This window comes from Ambystoma mexicanum, chromosome 11 (assembly GCF_040938575.1).
Source record: "Ambystoma mexicanum isolate Mex_15411 chromosome 11, UKY_AmexF1_1, whole genome shotgun sequence".
Lineage (NCBI taxonomy): Eukaryota > Metazoa > Chordata > Amphibia > Caudata > Ambystomatidae > Ambystoma > Ambystoma mexicanum.
This window is the reverse complement of record NC_090934.1, coordinates 1,327,022,585-1,327,043,906: the sequence shown is the minus strand read 5'-3', so window position 1 is coordinate 1,327,043,906 and position 21,322 is coordinate 1,327,022,585. Positions and strand designations below refer to the sequence as shown.

The 21,322-nt window shown below is 43.2% G+C and overlaps 1 protein-coding gene across 3 annotated transcripts in view; it reads left to right on the top strand.

Moving 5' to 3' along the window:
* Positions 1–21,322, top strand: part of MYO5C (myosin VC) — a 1,282,854-nt gene that overhangs the window by 536,890 nt on the left and 724,642 nt on the right. For all 3 annotated transcript variants that reach the window (XM_069624842.1, XM_069624843.1, XM_069624844.1), the window contains one exon: positions 19,084–19,218. In XM_069624842.1, coding sequence (XP_069480943.1) covers positions 19,084–19,218 — 135 coding nt within the window. The remainder of the gene's footprint in view (positions 1–19,083; positions 19,219–21,322) is intronic.

Here is a 21,322-nt window from a genome sequence, read left to right as displayed (position 1 = left end):
GCTATAGATGACCTGACGTTCAAAACTCTCGACAAACAAATTGGCTGCCGAAGGGGCCACTCAAGAGGCCATTACTGTACCGTGGCACTGGTGATAGAGTTTTCCATTAAAACTAAAGTAGTTCTCGTGAGGGCCATTTTGGCACACCAAAGGATGAAACTATTTGGTGTGCTCCCCTCTGTTCTTTTAGTAAGGAGTATCTCCTCTAGCACCTGTAGAGTTTCTTGTTGCGGAATACAGGTATACAAAGACACAATATCCAAACTAACAAGTAGTTGTGTAGTTGGATCGAATTGCATCTCTTCCACAATGTTGATAATTTCTGTGGTGTCCTGTACAAATGAATACATAGTGTGCACGAAGGGTTTAAGATACTTATCAGCAAATTTTGACAATGGTTCCAATAAGTCACCAGTACCCAAAACTATGGGGCGACCAGGAGGGTTTACCAGTGTCTTATGAATTTTGGGAATGATGTAGAATTTTGATATTGTGGGATTCTTCACCCTAAGAAATTCACTCTCCTGCTGGCAGATCCAACCTCTAGTACAAGCTTTTTCAACTTTGTGATTAATCAGCAATTCAAGTCTGTTGGTGGGGTCTTCCTTAATGGGTTGGTAAAACTGTCTGTCTTCCAGTTGGTGATGGCACTGTGTTATATAAGCCTCACGGTTAAGCATGACGCTAGCTCCACCCTTGTCTGCTTTTCTCAAGATGATATCCGGGTTAGTGGCCAAACTTTTCAGGGCTGCTTTCTCAGATTGAGAAATATTTTGAAACAGCCTTTTCATTCGCTGAGTTTCCAATTGTTGTATTTCCTTCCAGACTCTCTTGGTAAAAACCACTGCCTCTGGCGTATAGCTACCAACAGGCGGATTGAAGGAAGATTTATTTCTAAAACCACTTTCATTTTTCTCAACATCAAAAGCCTGGTAGAAGAAAAATTGTCGTAGATTGTTTTTTACGCAATAACTGTTCAATTTCTACACGAGTGCGGAATTTGTCGTAACTGACAGTGGGTACAAAACCGAACCTTATATTAATCAAAGCCTCTTCTTCTATACTAGGTAGGTAAGATGAGAGGTTCACTAATAGGGTCTGCTGCTGCGTAAATGTCGCGGTTCGTCCCAATTGTCGGGAAACTGGCGTGGATCTAAAAAAGATTGTGGTTGCTGCTGTTGTTGCGGACCACCACCCGTATTGCCCTGATTCCCAGTATGGAAATTCCTTTTGTTACGTGTAGGTCTCCCCTGACGGCTTTGATTTCTACTGCGTTGTCGAGAACCTCTATAACCTCTTTGGTTGGAGGAAGAACCGCTGTTAGAACTACCGGAGCTAAATGAAGTGTTCCCGAAATTCACTTGTTTGGTCTGATTTTGGCCACCTTGTTGTTGGCGATTTGCTAACGGGTCGTACCCTTCTTTTGTATAAGGGAAAGCATTTCCATGTGAGAACTGAAGTAAACCTTTCTTCATTCTGCCTATCCGGTCTTGGGTGCAGAAACTCTTAAACTCTGTGATTTCTTTAGTGATCGCCTCCAAACGTTTCTTATAGGTTTCGAGTGGAACCAATATTTTAATCTCTTCCTCCATCTTATCTAGATCCCCCGAGATCTTAATTGTCATTTTGCGAGCTGTATCTATGATAAGGATCGTCCAATCACGGCCGCACTTATTTGCAATGTAACTCCATTGGATGATGAATTCTTTATTATCCAAGAACAAGCGCGGCTCGTTACTAAACCCTGTGGTAGAGTCCCTGATCGCAAATACTCGATCATTATCGAGCCATGCAATTCGGTGCGTATCAACCTTTTCTTGAGTTGCAGAAACTCATCCCAATTACTCAGGTTGGTCATCGACAACCCTTCACCCTTGTCTGAAAAGAGGGTAGTCTGTGCTAACAGTTCAAGGACATATTTATCATCATAACTCTTTGTGCATTCAGCTGCCATGATTGTACTTAAATTCCCAAGTTAATAAAATGACTGCCTGCACTAGTTATGGACTTAGAGTCCCTTGATTCTCAGTTATTACTTAAATTATAAATCTACGCTATTGCTCGAGTTGTGAACAGTGTGGCAAAACTGCAGGGTGAAACCACAACAGAATATAACCTACTTATTGAACCTTACGGGGGTAACCCGCTCTACACACACATGTACAATCGGAAGATTGAGGGGAATAATTTAACGGCCTCGAGATTCATCCCCCTTAAACAACTGGCGAGAGCTACTTAACTTAGGAACCTCGTTGCCTTTATGCTGAACCTTAAGGACGGGACGACACACACCATTGGGTTCAAATACCCACAAACATTTGGAAATAGCACTTGACTACTAGGACCATTTTCTTGTACAATACAAAAAATATTTTATTAAGACAATGTATTTTTGTTTTAAATATATTAAATCATCCTCAATAAAAAGAAATATTTCCAGACTACAAACTCCCTACAGTTCATATTACAATTTAATAAAACACGCAAAGTGCAAAAAGTGCCTTCTTACAAACCGCACACCATTCATTCACTTACTGACTCATACATAATTCACCAACCATTGAGATCCATACACCCGTTGAATACAACACTACACAAAGCTCTCAAAATTCCGAGTTGCTCTCTCCCGACCCTTAATGTCCTCATTAGGTGAATCCTTGCTACTCAAGGTTCTGATTAACTTAATAACCTATTCATCAATGTTGCCTTATTATGTGACAACAACCTTGCCCAACATGTTTCGTTCTACAACATTAATTTACTCAAATATTAGAACTTCTTCAGGGGAGAAAAATAAATTCGGCATGCAGGTTTTCTTTGTCTTTCACTCGTCGTGGTAATAATGTTCATCCGTGACCCTATAAGGAACACCATAAAAAAACAGCCATAAATCTTGCTGTTGCTAATTTACACAACTAACCAACAATAGAGCAACGAGTCTCTTGTGGTAGGCTTACCGTGGTAGCTTTAATAAATAATGCTGTCCACGGCGTAGTAGGCGCGTCTTCCAAGTAAGACAGACCTCTGCGGTAGTAAACGCCACACGCAGTCGGTGGCCACTCGGTCACAACTCTGCAAAAGCGGATAGATTTACATAGACAAAACACCTAAATGGAGTTTCACTCATCTAGTCCATACCAAATACCAACATATTACTTCTTGCTTGACCCATGGTCAGACTTTACAACCAGCCAGAGTGTAATATTTCGCCAAGATACCATATGGAGAAATGGAACTATTCCTTGTGCCCCAACTTTTAGGGGACAAAACATGCAGTCTCCGAGGGGACGCACGCGCGTTGCTGTACTCACACTGCGCGAAGCCATACCATGCTTCTGAAATAAACCCAAGGACACGCTCCTGGAATTCAGTGAAAATGACTTCACTCGCGTGCATGGACATGCGCCTGGTATTACAGTGCAATTGACTTCACTCGCCCGAATGGTCGCGCGATGCTGGCTTTCCTTTTAAATTTCAACCTCCCGTGCCTCAGATAAATGTAAGACCCACGCCTGTGAATACGCCGTTAACTTCCTTCAATTACATACGCTGCCGCGCCACTTATTATATTTCTTCACTCGCGCCGTGCGTTTTAACTATTTAATGTTGGCATCTTCCTTTAGGATACTTGCCGTGACTGTAAACAGCTTGATTACAAGCGCAGCATACACTTGCGGAGTCAGCACAGAATATCTTTCATACAATGTTCTTATTCAAACATTTCACTTTAACCTTTTAAATGAAACTAGAGGAATTACAGTTCTACAATGATTCTATGACAATCTCAGCTCGCTCTCCTTAACTGTAGAAACTATTCTTTTCTTCTGAGCTTTTCTGAATGAACTGTTAACTTTAGTTTTAATGTTTTCTAAGCATTTTATCTCAAATTGAAATGCTCCCACCTGTGGTCTCCTAGAATAATGAATCGCACGGCTGCAGATGTCTTCTTACTTCTTTTGAGAGGTTTCAGGACTTTGTATTGGGCCTAAATTAAGGAACTATAAATTACACAACCTGACACTAAGTTTCTCTGGATGAAAGGCAGTTATAGAACCCTGTGCCCCTCCCAAGTACTCAGGCCATTGTTCTCCCAACCAATCAGATACTCCCTACACGCCACCATTTTAGCTTGAGAAGCCTGTGATGTTTAGCCTTATGAAAACACCCTCCTATTCCATAACTCACCAGAGGCCATCTCTGCCTACCAGACCACCTACCTCAGCCAGTCCTGACATCTGCCTTTGTTCGGGCAAGGGATCAGAAAGCTCAGTAGCACTCACCGGCTTCTGTCTTGCTCCCTTCGCGTGCTGCAGACCATGGACTGCTTCTGGCTTCTCTTGGACACACACCCTTCTTCGATAACTGTGTGTTCGGTCCTGCCACACCTTGAAGGAGCTCCCCTCGCTCCTGGGACCCCAGGCTGCATAACTCCTTTCAGCCCCGGTCTCAAGCACATTTTCTGCTGTGCAAACTCTGCAATCAGATTCACGTGGGGAAAAGCAATCTCCTTTCACGCCTTCTGCTGCACCACATCTGCACTTCAGGTTTTGGGAGAACAGGACTCTCTCAGAACAGGCAGTTGAAATCTGCTTGGTTAAAGTTCCAGCATCCCTTCTGTTCACCCACTTCTTGGATTGCCAACACTGTGCTCTGCTTCTGCTACTGCTGCTAATACTGCGACCAATGACTTCACGGCTCCATCTCCTTCTACTACCTATGGCTTGCACCTGAGGGGGCCTTTTAAACCTCTCTGCATCCCTCAGGTGCATGGGTCAATAAGCGTAACTGGCTGATCTGTACTGCAACACTGCTCTTCAACCCTCTTCCTCGTCCCAGTACTCTTGGGATTATGGGACTTGCACTCCCAAAATATAAAATTAGGTTTTCTTGTGAACTTCTCATTTTAAATGCATAGTTATTTTCCATAAATGCTTTCAAAGAGGAAAAATTAAAATGTACTTGAAAAGAGGTAGGCAATTTGTTTAAACCAGTATTTATAGGTTCCCTTTCACTATAGCTTTCGGAGTAAGGGGGCTTTTGATCTTGGAAATCTCACACAATCTTTCTTTTCTTGGTCTATGTAAAGATGTTATACCATTTTTACCTACCTCACCATCTTTACTTACCTCCAGAGATTTAATAGATGGATCCAATACATCATAACAACAATAAGTAATTACATACTTTGGCACCTTTAAAAGGTGCTTTCCTTTCAAGGATAAATACTGTATCTCATCCCACTGGATCTCCTCACCTCCCTGGCCCTTGTCTCCTCTCAAGTGATCCTCCTGCAGTATGCCACCCCCCAAGGTCATTATCAGGAAGTGTCTGCCTTTCCCTGGCTTCCTGGGAGGAGACTTTAGGTAGGGTTTAAGTGAGGGATCCGCAGGATTCCTCACAATACTGTGAGGGAGGCATGATATCACAAGTAGGCACTGATACAAGCGCTGCATGTTTCAACACCTTTATTGATGGTTTAAAAGGGGTTAGGTTGGAAAACACCTATTTTGCCCTATAACTAAGATGGGAGCATTCTGGACCATCAAACAAAACGAAAATACAGTCAGTCCTTACTCAAAATAAAATGACCTATACTAATAAACCTCATGCCTGCCCTCTTCCTAATACAATAGATGTGTAAAGGGAATGTGTAATGCAAAAAGGAAAATCAGTGTTTAAAAGAAATTTCAGTATGGCTGAGTAAACCACCTTCCCCATGTTTTGTATCATGGGGTAAGGTGGCACACTTGGACCTTGCAAAACACTCTGGCTTCGGACACAAGGATGCTGTTCGTTTCGTGGGCCAGGCCCCACTTGGCCTTCCACAAAAAGTCACTAGTTTATCCACTAGACCTCTTGGCTTTCTCTCACTCCAGCCCAGGTCACCTTTTAGTGTATCATACAGTTCAACAAAGTTTGTTTCCTTCTGGTTACCGCAATTCAATACAGGGTTCCCTCTGCCGGGCTCAAACCTTTCAATTACAATTGGTGGGGGCTCCCTTCCCCAAGTTTCAACCACACCTTCATAGGCTTCCTCCTTCGGGCTCGAGCCTCCTTTCACTTTCTTTCCGCTGTCAAAGACTTTTGAAATGGCAGGGCTTTTGCTCTTACCTGGTATGACCACTTCGACCTTCTTTCCTCAAATGTTACTTTTTCTCTCCTACACCACGGCCACATGGTAAATGTAGTTTACAGTACAGTACTTATTTTAAAGTTCAAAGATATCTCTCATATCCAGCTTTCCCTCTGCCAGGATCAAACCTAACAGTTCCAAGACCTTTCTCGCATCCACGTTTCCATCTGCTGAGATCAAACCTAACAGTTACAAGACATTTCTCACATCCAGGTTTCCCTCACCTGGGATCAAACCTAACAACAGTTTAAATCTTGCACCTCAGCTTCTTTCTCTTGCCAACGCTTCTGCGGCATCAGACATTTCACAGAGATTTTTGATTGGGCAATCTGCTTTTGCCGGGCCACTCTGTTACTTTGTATCGTTAATTTACAGTTCTTTACAATGCTTTGCTTTCTCTCGAGTCCTATCGGCAAACTCACAACCTTCATTTGTCAGATACTGTTGCCATCAAGTTTCGGTTAACACAGACCGGACTTTCATTGCTTTCATCAACTCACTGGCTGTATTAATTAAATGTTGTCTTTATTGGCTTAGTTCCTGAAGTCAAGGCTGATAGATACTACAACTGCCACTGCACCTCCCCAACTCTGCCATTCACACGCGAAGGTGGTTGGTATCCTTGAAACACAAAAGAGGTTGGTCTCTTCTCCCCAGCTTGGCTTCCTTGAGCAACCTTCAAGGCCCTTCGGAGGTAACAATCTCTTGCCGGGGTGTCCAAGGTTTCTCCATACCTTCGTTCCATCCCTCGACCTTTCGCTATGCCCCGCCTGGTTCATCGCTGCCCTGGAAGAACTGCTCCTTCTCGTGCATCGCCTTGCACAGAGTGTGACTCAGTGTTCCACTTCTTAATCATTTGGGGAGATCTAATAGGTACCGGGTGTTTAGAATTAAGATCAAGTGGTGCCTGACCCTGCTTGATCTTGTTAGTGGGACATGTCCAATGTATTGCATGGGTGGTACTCCTTTCAGCCTCAGATCTCTGCTTCCTCGGGTCAGTGGTTCTGTAGAAAAGGGGGGATCTAGGAAGTTGGAATGTCCTATAAAACAGGACGGGACATGGGTATTTGGCAAGGGGGGATACCATGTCTCGCCATCGGGTGTCCTACCCCTCCACCCCCCACTCCCGAACACCCCTCACCAAGGTGATCCTCCCACACTTGACCACCCCCAGGTCTGGATCCAAAGGCGATGGTCATGCTCTGGCCACCTGAGTAAGGGATCTGGTTTTTCACACTACTCTATAAAATGTGACAGAGGGTAAAGCAAGGGTTTTAAAAAAACAGTAGTTACTTTGTTCGACCATCTTAGTATGAGTTGAAATAAACAACCTTTTACATTCTGGACACTGTGAGTATAGAAAGTCGTTCTTCAACAAGTACCTTTTAAAAAATGAAAAGCAATGATACTCAAAATCGATAGAATTAAATGTTTTTGTCAAGCATGCATTCATTTTGTTGTCTACATTTGTTTTCCTTTTTTGCTTTTTTGTTTATCAGGCCCTTTTACTTTACTAAATGTATATTTATAGTAAAAGAAAAGCACACTTTGTCACTACAAGGTTGGGATTTACAATATGCCTCTCTTACACCATCTTAAAACAATTTAGAGTAATCACACGTTGTAGAGTTTGTGAAGGCATCATGAGTAAGACACAGATGACAGGTTCAAGTTCTTTAAACAAAGTTTAAAAATTGTGAGGACTAAGCGACTCTACAAGTTTGTAAATGTGGACTTTGAAGACTGTTTGCAATTATTGTGGGCACGCATGATGCAGGCCATGCACAAACCTTTGATATATGAATTGGTAAGCTTTTGTAAACACATTGAAAAGGAGTTGTTACAGTTTAAGTAGAAATGACATGTACGCCTCAATAATTTGCAATCTCATGTGTTTAAAATGATATGCCTTTGAGGTTAAAAATAAAAAAAATAAAAATAATTTTTTATTTTTTTTATTTTATGTAGATATTTTAAAGATTGTTGATGTCTCTCTCTTTTTACGATGTTTTGTAAAGGTTCTGCAAAGGTATTTTATTTTTGTAAATGAACCAAATACAAATAAATAAATAAATAAACAAACAAAGTTTTATTAACTCAAAAAGTCATGGTGGAATAATGCCTAACTTGCCCTATGTTAAGGTGGGATTTCCCTACCTAAACAAAACTAAAGATAGTCTGCTTTAGGAAGTCCAAAGTAAAACATCTGTCTTTGTCCAAAACCTATACTTGCCCTCACAGGTAACTGCATACAATGTGTAGGGATGTCAGCATCAACATGAATAGTGTTCAAAATAAAGTTCAGAGCTTCTTCCAGCTCTTTGGATTGCAATCAGATTTCCCTTCACCGAGATCGAAGTACTTCATCAAGCACCTGGGTTCCCTTCCCCAAGAGTTCAAATCTTCCAGCTTTCAAAACAATACTTGACTTCAAAATCACCAAAGGGTCTTTGCACAACACAAGCTTCTTTATAGGCATTTTCAGTCGCTTTTTAATTTACGGTACCCGGTCTAGGCGCAGTTTTCGGACCACACGGAGCACCCATTACAGGTCACACAACCGGTGTCCCTCCTTGACTGCTTTTCCATTACCACCAGTGGTGGCTTGCTTCAGTCACAGGTGTCACACACTCCTGACACTGTATTGTGGCTTGGCTGGCCACCACGTACTTGTTACACGTTCTTATGTTCCTTTGGCTCTTACCAATGCTTGTTTCCTTATAACATACAGTTCTTTGCACTTTCTTGGCTTTGGCCAATGCTGGTTTTCTCATTTCATGCGTACAACTCTTTGTGGTCTCTTGGCTTTGCTAGCACTTGTTTTCAGTTAATACAGTTCATCGTTTCAATACAGTTCAAAAACATCCCTTCTGTAAGATTCACAATCTTACGTTCACTCCTTTCAAAATGCACAAGTGTTCCCAACTTGGTTTCCTTTCTTTCAGTATTCAGAATGCCTTATAAATGATTTAACTTAACATAGCAATGCAGGTTTTCCATTGATATCAATGTCCCTAGCTTTATTTCTATGAGCGCCTGCCAGCTGGTGTTCCCACTTCTGGTTGCACTCACTGGTCAGACCTACAGCTCTGTGGGAGGTCCTCAGCTGGCACAGGCTTCTTTCTCCCTGTAAGGTCCCTTGCATTTTCTCCCAGGGGCCTTCCCTGGCTCGTGCACACCCAGCAGGGCTTTTCCGGGCGACGTGGACTCACACACGCGGGCCTCCTTCTTACGGCTTGCCACTGGCCTCCGGCGTCCTGCACCTTCACTTCCCAGTGCATAGGCTGTGCACTTTTTCACAGGGCTCGAGTTCTTCTCCTTCCACACCGCTACACCAGAGAGGTTTGCATGCACCCAGCAGTTCATGGGCTTTCTCCCACAGCTGACTCCATTTCTTTTGGGGTTTCAGCTTTTAAAGTTCCCGCCTCCATTCTCATTATAAAAAGGACTAAACCGTTCACCATTAAAGCAGTAGTCCTGCTTTGCTCTTGTTGTCCTCCTCCTCGTTCCAGTACTTGGCTGGGATTCATAGGTGTTTGCTTTCACAAAATGAGGATGTGTTGTTCTAGGTGAACCCTTCTTCGTCCCAGTAGCATACTGGTGTAATTTTGGGAATACTTTAGGGGAATCACAGGGAATGGGCTGACAAAAGCCTATAAAGCCTATATTGAGGGGATAGATGGTTTGTTGTGAAAGCGAAATGGGGAGTACCATGTCTCACCTAAGGATGTCCTCTCCCCACTCCCCAAGTCTCCTCCACCCAGGTGATCCTCCCTCACACATCCACCCCCAGAGTCGGGATCCAAAAGCGTTGGCCTTTCCCTGGCCATCCGAGAAGAGGATATTTGGCGGGCGGGAGGGGGTCGGGGGAGAAAGAAATGAGGACGCCCTCAGGTTCCTCACAGGTTTCAATACAGGAAATCATTGTATTCTCAAACAACACTTTTTAACAGAACAGGTATGTTTAGTATTTGTATTTTAATGTGGGATTTGCATAAGACAGAAGAACAAATTACTTTCTTCTTCCATTAATTGTCTTTCTGATGGATACCATGATTGCGCACATATAATCTTTTTTTAGCCCACCACCAGATCGTGCTGCAATGTTCAAAGTTTGCTCCATTATGACTCTTTGGCACTCTTTCTGCACAGGAAGTGATGTTATCTGTATATATACCCATGAGCCACATACACCATTTTCTTCAGTTCAACCCTTGTCCCTGTGGTAAACATGAGGCACAGTAGCAATGCCATGTATCAAAAGGAGGAAATTGGATTGGAAAAGTCCATTTATAGCAATCACGGTGCTCAATTCAGTGGGGTAGGCGGGAGAGGCCATGATGAATCTCCAGGTGGATTCATCACATCCATGACAGTTGTGAAAGGTTTTTCTTTTTGCAGCTTTCCAATCTCTTGCAATGGCAACTCCAGCACATCTGCAGACTGTGTAATCTTAATTGATTGTTAGTGAATGAGATATTTTGAACACAACTCACTTGCTTTGGATGGTACTGGGGAGTCCTTAAGACTACCAGTGCAGGAGGACAGGATGCGCTCATTGGAATCTATTGTGGAGCTCTCCTACCTCTCTTTTGTGCAGTAGTGCAGGGGAACGTTGTCCTCCCTTTCATTTTACTCTATGTGCATTTGGTGGCAGTGGTTCCTTATTGTTACACATTTTGGGTGCACTCCTGTCCACTTTTACTTTGTTTGTAGCACAGTAGCCATTTTACCACTACAGTGGTCAAAATGTCTAACCTCTGTACTTAAACCTTGTTTTTCTGGTTCACTGTCTCTGCTGGCTGATTACCTCTGAGGCAGGGGTAGGGAAGGACAAAATGTGGTAATTCTCTGCAGTGGCTCTGACCAGAGCCTGGCTAGTAGTTTGTGTGTGCCGGGAACTGGTTTGGACTGGGCATGGAGTTCTAGACATACTAATCCACATCCAAGCTAGAGTGAAGCCATGAATTGTGCTTAGGTGGGTATCCATGGTTGGATATCTACTAATTAGTATGTTGCAGGTGACTGGGAACACCCTCAGCCCAGGTTTTTAAATATCAGGAGGGCATCTTGAGCCATCCGCAAGTCAACTAGAACTGAAGATCTGAAGTATGGCAAGGCCATATAGAGACGTCGGAAAGCTATTGCTGTAGCAGGTGCTGGCAAGGCCAATTTGTGGATGGCAAAGCTCTGCTCCCTTCATTCAGGGGAAACCATGAGCAGTATCTCCATCCCTCGAGCAAGTTGGAACAAGTGGTTCATCACTATCCAGCATGGGGAATGCTCTGTGCTGGGATATCTGTGCAGCCTCCAGCTCTATGTAACTTGTTAGTAAACTCTTCGAGGGACACAGACTCCAAAGCACTACTCTTGCTCTCTGCAAAAAAGAGATGCGTTACTGGGTCAATATGACTGCTCCTCACATCTGCTGTTTCTGCGTATAGCTTGTCCCTCTCTCCGAGGGAGGGAAAGCCACAGCTCTCTCTGTATCCAAGACTATCTGCAGACGTTTAGAGGGGGTCAGAAAGGCCTTCAATTAGGTTGATGGAGAAACTAAATATTGAGAAGGAAGTTACATGTTGTTTTGAAGTCCTCATGATTTTTGCGAAGATTTTTGCACAGAAGTCCAAACAGGGTTCTTCTGATTTTTGGGGTGGGAATGAACGTGACTTGTGCCCTGCAGATCTAAGGGCATGAGCCAGTCAAGCAGCCCCAAACTCTGGAAGAACTGTGCTAGGTTCACCATTTTGAAACTATCCTTTTGGTGAAGCGTATTGAGGAGGCTCAAGTGTAGAATCAGTCTGAGACGTCTGTCTTTCTTTGAAAGCAGGAGGTGTTGGTAATACCAGTATTTCACAACCTCCGCTGATGGAACAAGCTCCCCCGTTCCCTTCAGAAAAAGATTACCAATTTCTTGAAGGTGGAGTCATTCCAGAGAAGGGGAAGGCAAAATGGAGGTGTGCTGGGTCTGTTTTTTGAAAGAAAACAGCAGGAGATAACCATGGTCTACGATATGCAAGACCGAACAGTCATATATTATTTGCCTCTATGCCTCTTTAAAGAGCCTGATCTTGTCCCCTCGTGATTGAGGTGAGGGAACAATTAAAATAGTTTAGCACTTGGTTACCTGAGGCGCCAGTAGCAGAAAGCTTGGATTTACTTGCATCACTGCCTCTAGTGGGCAGTTGAGTTCACCTTTGTTTAATATGTTTATCCTTGGTGGGGCTGAGTAGACCTTCCTCGAGCAGAAGGGGAAGATGGGGCCAAAGATTTTGATGTTTTCCTGAAACTCTTAATCTTCTCCAGGGATTTGTTCACCTTAGTGCCAAAGAAGCACAGGCCGTCAAACAGCATGTTTAGAAGCTTTTCTTGGGCTTCTTGGGCGAAGTTAGTCATGCACATCCATGATTGCATTTTTCAGACAGCGCCAGTGGCCATGGAACACTCAACACTGTGTCTGAGGTGGCATAATTTTTCCATTGTGGATCATTTAATTAAAAGATCCCTGAAGAAATATATGACAAAGCAGATTGTCCTCAGAAGGCTTCATAGTGATTAATACGTATCCTAAAGGACATGAAGTAGATGGTGCGCTTGTAGGAGCAAAATAAGGCAAGTGAAAGGTTTTTACTGATTACTATGTGAAGTAGTATGCAAGCCAGGTGCAAGTCACTGAAGAGAAGATTATAGGATGTTTGAATTACATTTTTCTGGCTTCAATAGTTTACCAGAATAATCTGAAGCAGGAGTCCTAGCTGTTGTAAAGGGATTATCACGTGGTAAAGTACCAATCCTGGATGGGAAAGGTCCATAGTATTATAAAGTGCACACTCAGATAGTACCCCCTCATTATTAGACATATATAGGGAAACACTTGAGTGGGGGACAATTACCACTAACATTGAGCGAGGCGAACATTGTAGTGACCGCTAAACATCACAAAGAAGCTAGTAAGTGCTTCTCATATCATCCCCTATCGCTTCCGATGTTCAATAATAAGATCTTTGCTAAACTATTAGCAAACAGACAGGCTCCCTTGATGGATAGATTAGTGCTGCCCGATCAATCTGTATTTTTTTGACAGGTCGACTCACTTAAACTTGAGAAGACTTTTCACTTGCTGGAGTGGCCTTTCATTTTTACGGTTCTCTGCAGGGTTGACGTTGGCAAGTTCTTTTTGGCACTGGTGCAACTTGTATAAGTTTCCTCAATGGCAAGAGTGCAAGTTAAAAGAAAGTTGTGGTGAAACTCTTGGAAGCTCAGCATGAAACTTGGCTGGGATGCCCTCTTTCCCCATTATTATTTGCCTTGGTGATAGAACCTTGAGCTTGATATTTGAGGGAACAACATATTGACAGAGGCATACAGACCTACATGCAGAAAATAACAGTATTATATGCATATGACCATATGATATATTTGGTAGACCCAATGAAGAATATCTTCCCTGTAACAAACGGTTAACAAATTTGGAACATATTTGGGTTTGAAAATTAATTGGACTAACTCTGACATCTTGCCACCCAACTCGCCTGCAGTACAAGTGTGGTTAGAATGGCGAATGTGCCCGTGCAAAGCTCAATATTTGGGCTCTGTTCTATGGCTCCCGGGCATTACCTGACTCTGCAATGCCCCGGCCCGAAAGTTCTGCGTGACCGGGGTACTAAAAGCAGTTTTTTTTGTCATGAAACGATTTGGCGTTTCGGGACAAAAAAAAAAAGACCAAGTAAATGGCAGCCGGGAAGGGGAAAACAGAGTCCATTTTCCCTTTTACATGGCGGCCATCGGGAGAGGACGTGCTGGGAACAGAAGTGTTCTCAGCGCGTTCACTCCCGAAAGACGACAGAGAAGAAGGTAAGTGGGGTTGGGGGAGGTAGGGGAGAGGGAAAAAACAAGATGTTACTGAATCCCTGGCGGGGGACGAAGGCAGCCTGCAGCCGTGTGGAGGCTCGGAGCGGGGATGGCCCCACTCCGAGCCTCTACATGGCTGGAGGCTGCCACGCCACGCCGCCACGCCGTGGTGAAAGGAGGCAGAAGGAAAATGGGGTGGGGAGGTGGAAGGAAAGGGAAAAAAAACATACCTGAGTCCCCGGCGGTGGCCGACGTCAGCTTCTCAGCCGTGTGGAGGCTTGGAGCGGGGATGGCCTAGCTTTGAGCCTTCTCATTGGCTGAGGGGCTGTCACACCCCACTGGGAACAATGGCCGTGGAATCCCAGCTGAGGAATTCCCGGCCAGGTAATGCCCTGGCGAGGGCCAATTAGAATGCTTGTTTCATTCTGATTGAGCCCTTGCCGGGTACTAATAGCAATTAAATGACTGCGTTGGAAGACTTCAAAGTGAGAGAATTTGTTTTTAAAATGGTGATCCTGCTACAAATGTTATAAGCTGGCCAGGAATAACGGCGGAATTCAATAGAAACTGCTTGCATTCTGTCAACCTCTAGAGTACCTCCTTTGGATGTCTGCCATGTTATCCTTTGAGCCGGTACCTCAGACCAACACCCCACTCTGCACTTTATTTCGGCAAATGCATTTCATCTCAACTCCTGCGAACTTCCACCCAATCCCCTCTTAACTAGCTTTGACTCTGCCTCCTCCGCCATCCTTCTCCATCGATGAGGAAATGAGATGCACTTAAATGCGCTCTACCTGCAGGAAATGTGTTGCGTTTAGCTGCACTTTGGGGTACGAAATGTGTTTGTACTTAGATGGATTTGTGGGGCAGGAACTGTACTTCACCTGGATGGATTCTTGGGGTGGTAATCACACTCAGTGAGTATGCCACAGGTTGAACATCACCCAGAAGACCCGATTCTAACACATGAACTGCTTAGGGAGGGGGAACGCTGAACTTAAGTTGCATGTCTCCAGCAGACTATAGTCGCTGAGACAGCATTGGGTGATGTAAACAAGGTTGGCGACTGGGACGTTGACCTGATCTAGAGGAACACTCACACAGTCTTAATTATCCTTTTGCCAGCGGGTATGGGAACGGGGAGGTGGAATGGAGCTGCGATCCCGATGTCGCGGGAGGATAGCCCAGGGGCAACATGCTCACCTTGGATGCAAGCCAACGTGGAGCAACACAGGTTCAATCCCCGGGTCCACGCTTAGAAACCTCTGGGTATTAAGTGCGTTATAAAGAACCAATTATTATTATCCTTGAAGAACCAATCAGGTGGTAAGATTCGGTGCCCCTGGTGTAAAGAAGGCATGGTATCAAACAGTAAGAGAGACACAAGTGATCACAGTTCAAGGGTGTTTATTGAACTTCAATTGGTTTTGAAAAATGCCTATCTAATCCTAAATCTAAAGATGGGAGCAAGCTACAACCATCAAATAATGATAACGCAGTCCTAGTGGTGGCTTGTCAACATAAAAGGGCCTATACTAATAAACCTATTGCCAATCCTTACTTCTAAATACAAATAGTGTGGGAAACAATGTTTATACAAAAGAACAGTGTTCAAAAAATGATATGTCAGGCCCTTCCCCACGTTTTCAGCACGGGACATGGCGGCACACTCGAGCTTAGCACAGTCTCTGGCTTCTCTAGCACGAGGATGCAGTTCAAAACTTCAACATCACGGCCATCTGTACCAAAGTCTTTTTGTCATTCAAAGTCCCTTATTTCGCAGGGCCCGATGCAACACGACCAACATCAAAGTTCATTTCGTCTTAGGATTTCACATGTACAAATTCTCAGGAGATTTTCTGTTCACCCCAGGTCCCCCTCTGCCAGTCTCAGACCCACTTAACACATAACCTTCAATTGGTCTCCATCGGCCAGGCTCAGACCAAATTCACATACATTCCCAAACTTTCTCTTTTTCATCAAAATCGAAGACTTTTGACTGTGTGCAGGATTTTGCTTGACCTGCTGCAGGACCACTTTGATTCACATTCATTCATCCTCTTTCAATTGGTCTCCCTTTGCCGGCCTTAGACCAAATGTATCTACTGTCATTGCATCTCAACTGGATACCTTACAGAGACCTTTTATTGAGAACCCACACAGTGCTGGACCACTCCGTGAAAGGTATTGTAACTTGTTTTAAAGTTCAATCACTCATCAGCAGTTTAACCTCACTTGTGTCTCTTATCAGACACATGTTTACAATGTCCGTTCCAGTGCTCGCCATACAATGTTGTTGCTTGCAACCTTGGCTTCAACACAGACCGGTCTTGCATCAGTCTTCCCAACCCACTGGATGTGTTGACTTCACTGATGCTGCTTTGTTCTTGAAGCCAAGTACAGTACCATGGCGGCTGGTGATTCTCGCTGCCTTGATTACTGAGGCGGGAGGGCCCCGGGTATCTCCGACACACAATGCAGGATTGTTCAGCCTGGTTTCCTGGCTTTACGCTACCTATTCTAGAGGTCTGTGGAATGTAATGGTTCATTGTCGAAAAGGTCAAGGGAATTTCCCTCCTTGCGATCCCCTTTGGTTTTGCTGTCTTTCCGCTCTTGCTCAGCTGCCATCTCAAAACTGCTGTTTTCTTGTGTGCTTTGCCTCGCTCAGATTGTGCTCTCGTGCTCTGCCTTTTATCCGTTTGGAGAAGTGTAATGGAAGTAAGGTGTGCGTGATTGTCGATAATTGCTTGACCTCGCCCGAACATAGTATTGGGGAAATGTCAGGTACACGGTTCAGGTGTTAGTATGTATTCCCTTGTAGCGGGCTGTCCGTGAGAAAGTGTTTGTGTTGTAAAAGGGCGTAGAGTTCCTATATATCTTACCGGGTAGGATGGGGTAAAGGTGGGAAGAGGAGACCGCATTTCACCATCCGGTGTCCCACTCCCCGAAGACCCCTCACCCAGGTGATCCTCCTGCACTGGTCCACCCCCATGAACTGGATTCAAAAGCGATGGCTGTGTCCTGGCCACCTGGATGACAGATCCCCCGGGACTAGTGGGTGAGACACCTTCTGGTTTCTCACAATGGGAAGTAACCAGCCCTCATAATATCCACTACAGTGTTTGCAAAGGCCGCTATGTTGCAGGTGCCGTGTGAAGGTCACCTTCCCACTAGTTTAGGGTGTCTCGTTTCCTTCCGCTGTAGTGCTGACCAAGGGCAGATGAATAAAGGAATGGATGTCAGCACAAATATTTTTTACTAATTGCAAACTGTTTGTGGGAGGAGTGGGAAGCAATGTGGCGCCACATGGGGAAGATATTAGCTGGAAGAAGGCAGATCTTTTTGCTCCAATCATGTTTGACTAACGTATGTCTAGCCATAGGAGTATGACGTATTTTAACCAGTAACCTCTGTGAGAGCCGCAAAGACGCAAAGTTTGAAGTGCAACTGTTTCCAACTCCATGAACATTGTATTAGCACTCTAAAAATTATGTTAATTGTGTGTCAGTTTGTCAGCTCTCATCAACCATTTATGTTCCACTCTTCTGTTATATTTTGCTCGCCCAGCCAAAATAAACCGCGTTACTTCTTACCCAATGTGCACTCCTTTTTGGACTATTTGTGGTAATTATTTATTGAGAGCTTTTGGAGGAACCCTGATACAACCACTTGACAGCTATCAACCAAAAACGCACCAACGCTCAGTGGCAGTTTTCTTTCCGAACTGAAGTTGCCAACAGTACATCAAAGCCCTCTGGCTCTTCTGCCTCTCAATCCTGCTAACACCCTCCCCCCAAACCTCCTCCATTGCAGATTCGCTAGAGCGCCAAGCGACCACTCAAGTAACAGCAGTGCGCTATACAAGACCACATAACATATCATCACTGTGATAGCTGCCATGGAAATAGAAAAGTTAGAAGCCATCTGTCCTTTTATAGGGATGTTATTAATGCTCAATATGCAACCCCTTCCACCACCCAAAAATACATAAAATGAGATTTGCACCCCAATGCTAACCTCTGCGTTCAAAAGTAAAATTGCCGGTAACGGGGTGTCCTTGCTTCACTTTGGCCTACTTAGGCTTGGGCTGGCGGCCCCTTACCGGCCCTGTCCACAACTAAACCCATTCTATAAACCAGACCAATTTCTCTAAAAGTCTTGGCATTCTTGTATAAGCACAGTGATGTTGTACCAACCCAAACTTATCTAGTGATTGGCTTATCTAGAGATTTGTAGTGTACCTTATTCAATCTTCTGAAACTAATCAGGAGATCTGAAGATTTTAGCTTGACACAAAAAGTTTGTGTTGTATTATCTAAGTAACCTGATGTTTTTCTGTTTTTACAAAGATCAAGATTTAATACGAGATTTATAGAATATTCATTTGATGTGGGCAAGGGAACACTCTATGATAAAATCGATTGCTTAATGATGTACTATGCTTGAAACAGGAAACATTTTATCACGTTGACACACATGTATTACTAGTAAAAATTAGAACACCTAAAAACAAACTGCAGTAGATTTTGAGTTTCATCATTATTAAACGTGTACAAAAATAAGAGTAGAGCGTATGATTGGAACTAAGTTTCTTATGTTCGTTATAGTATCCCTGTAGGGTTTGTAAGACATAACAAGAGTTCTTAATCATGCTTGACTCATACTCCCACTACGATACCAATAACGCAGGCGCACTAGCAGGCGTTAAAAGCCGCCTCACTTCCACAAACTGTATAGTTTGTGTGTATTTGTGTAGAGAAAATGGAAATTCATTTTAGATAGGGTTGTAAGAATGGGGAGAATAGGTATCTTTAAAAGTAGCAACATAGCTTTGACACTTTCTGCCTGAGTTGGGGGCTAATGTTAATTATAGGTGATGTTGCCGCTAATCCAAGAACACAATCCAAGAACACAATTCCATGAGTATTGATAATTGTTCTATTTTAACATTTGCGTTTGTTTTATGTATGCTATTGTGTATAATGTATGTATAATGATGATTGTAATTTGTATTTATCTGATGAACTGTTTTGTAATCCAATACATTTTTGACTAATGTGGCTGCAGTTTAACAATCTTGCTTTGTGCACTTCTAGTTCAAACTGTTTGCCAACTTTTTTCAAGACAACTCGACTAAACCGTCTCCTTTTGGCTCAAGCATAAAGGTCAAAGCAGCAAGGCCTGCCATCAAGTCCGCTAATAAACAGTTCCGAACAACGGTTGGCAGTAAGGTACTGAGAGAATAAATACATATATTTGTTTGATTACTGTTTTGGTTTAGAAGCCCAAAAGAAACTTTTCATTGTTTGTACTGCTTCCATATTGCCTTGCAACCATTTTAGAGACCTGTTACAGCTGCTGTGGACTTTGGTGATCAAACTCCCAGTGGGTGCCTAGGTGGCAATGTGTGGATGAAGATTAATATCCTCGTCTAGAACCAGACATGCCTGCTACAGTTTTTGGTCCTTCTCTCTACTGGCCTCCACCACTGCAGCGCTCTCCTTTGGCATCAAAGAAATTCAATCTGTGTAATTATTTAGGATCCAACTCAAGCTTCACCTCCTTGCCAAGGAAGAGGTAGTCTCTACCCCCGTAGCATGTCAGTTCACTAATTCTATCTGCACCACCCCTTTACTAAACAATTGTGTATATGTGATCATGTAACTGCTGGCACATGGCCCATTGTGTATGCTAACATGTACATATGTCTCCCTGTCACCAAATGTTCCCTTTCACAATCCGTTACCACTGCACTGCACTACACTGCTCACCAATACCAACATAGGCATTGCAAATATATAAAGGAAAATCCTCAGCTGCCAGTTTTTTGTACTTTGGTCAGGACTTCTGTTAGTATCTGACTGATCATCCAAATTAATGCAACTATAAATATAAATAAATATTTGAGTCCTTTGAGGAAGACTTGCAGGTTGTTGGACCCTTTCAACAAAGCGGTTGATATCTGCTTGTGGAATGGATGCTCTTGTATAGGAACTGTACTCTGATGGAATATGCTCTTGGTGGACACAGTCATCTTCACAATGAACAAGCAGTGGATGGATCAGAGGTTTCATGTAAGAGTATAGGTAGATGGATGGAGGCAGATTTGGAGGGCACCTGGAGGCTTTACCTGCGCTGGTTTTTCCATCATATCTTGGATTTGTTCCTGAATGCGACTGGGAACCAGTGGAGTGCTTTCAGTTATGTACAGATTTCCTTAGGCATTTGCTAAACCTGTGCACATGATTCTGAATCTGCTGATATGTTTACGCTTGCTTAAAACGATGACGCTAATTTAATTAAGGATTAAGACAAAATAAGTCTGAGGAAGTTGGGAAAACTAACTTAAGATGTGATTTCGAGGTAGGTCTTATTTAACTTTTTTGTTGCATGCATCCTATATACCCGAATTAAGAGAAACTTTAGTGTCGAACACTGGAAAGCTGTAATAAAGTGGAGAAATGCTACTTACTGCTCCTAAAAAGATTGGATTTTTTTAGGACAGATTCATCTTATTTTGTCTGATAAGCAAAGAATGGAAACCTGTCTGTGAGACCTCTGTTATCATCTTAACAAAGAGACCACTTAATGATACTGAAATAAGTGTTTTGCAATGAGGGTTTTAATGAAGGTTTCTTATTTTATGGTATTTATTATCACAGTTTCCACCTGCATTTGTCCATATTTATTTTTTGGGGCATGATAGCCATCTTTATCCACATTTATTGTTTCTTTATGTTTTTTCTTTTTAAGAGCATTTGAACTCCATTTAAAAAGTACTGCATATTTAGGCACCACAAGCGTCCAACGATTTTGTAACAAAAACCCAAATCCCCCTCGATGGTACATATCTCCGAACAGCAGGGTGGAAATATCCAATCTCAGCAACACAACGGGATGGGGAATAAATAGAAAAGGCAAATAAACATATGAAGAAGGTAATGAGGAGTAATCTGTAGCAGATGATGACAATAGAAAAAGCAACAAAAACAATTAAGCAAACAAAGAAGCAAAATGATGAAAATATGTTACAAAGCAAAAGAAAGAACAGTTTAGATACAGTTTGGGAAGGAAAAAAGAGTAGGGGGAAGCAAACCAAAAAAGGGAAGTTAAACATCTCCCTCCTTCCATTATTGTCTATACAACCAGGCAGATAAACCACAAGCTAAATCTAGAGTTAACTAGTTAACAGAATTCCTATTGTCCACCAGAGAGGACATTGAGGAGGGCAAAAACAAAACAATCATAATTAATGAGGAGCACCTGCCACCTCTGAATCAGAACCAACACTTCACAGGAACTCCCCTGATGCCTCAGAGTCTACAAAGATGTACC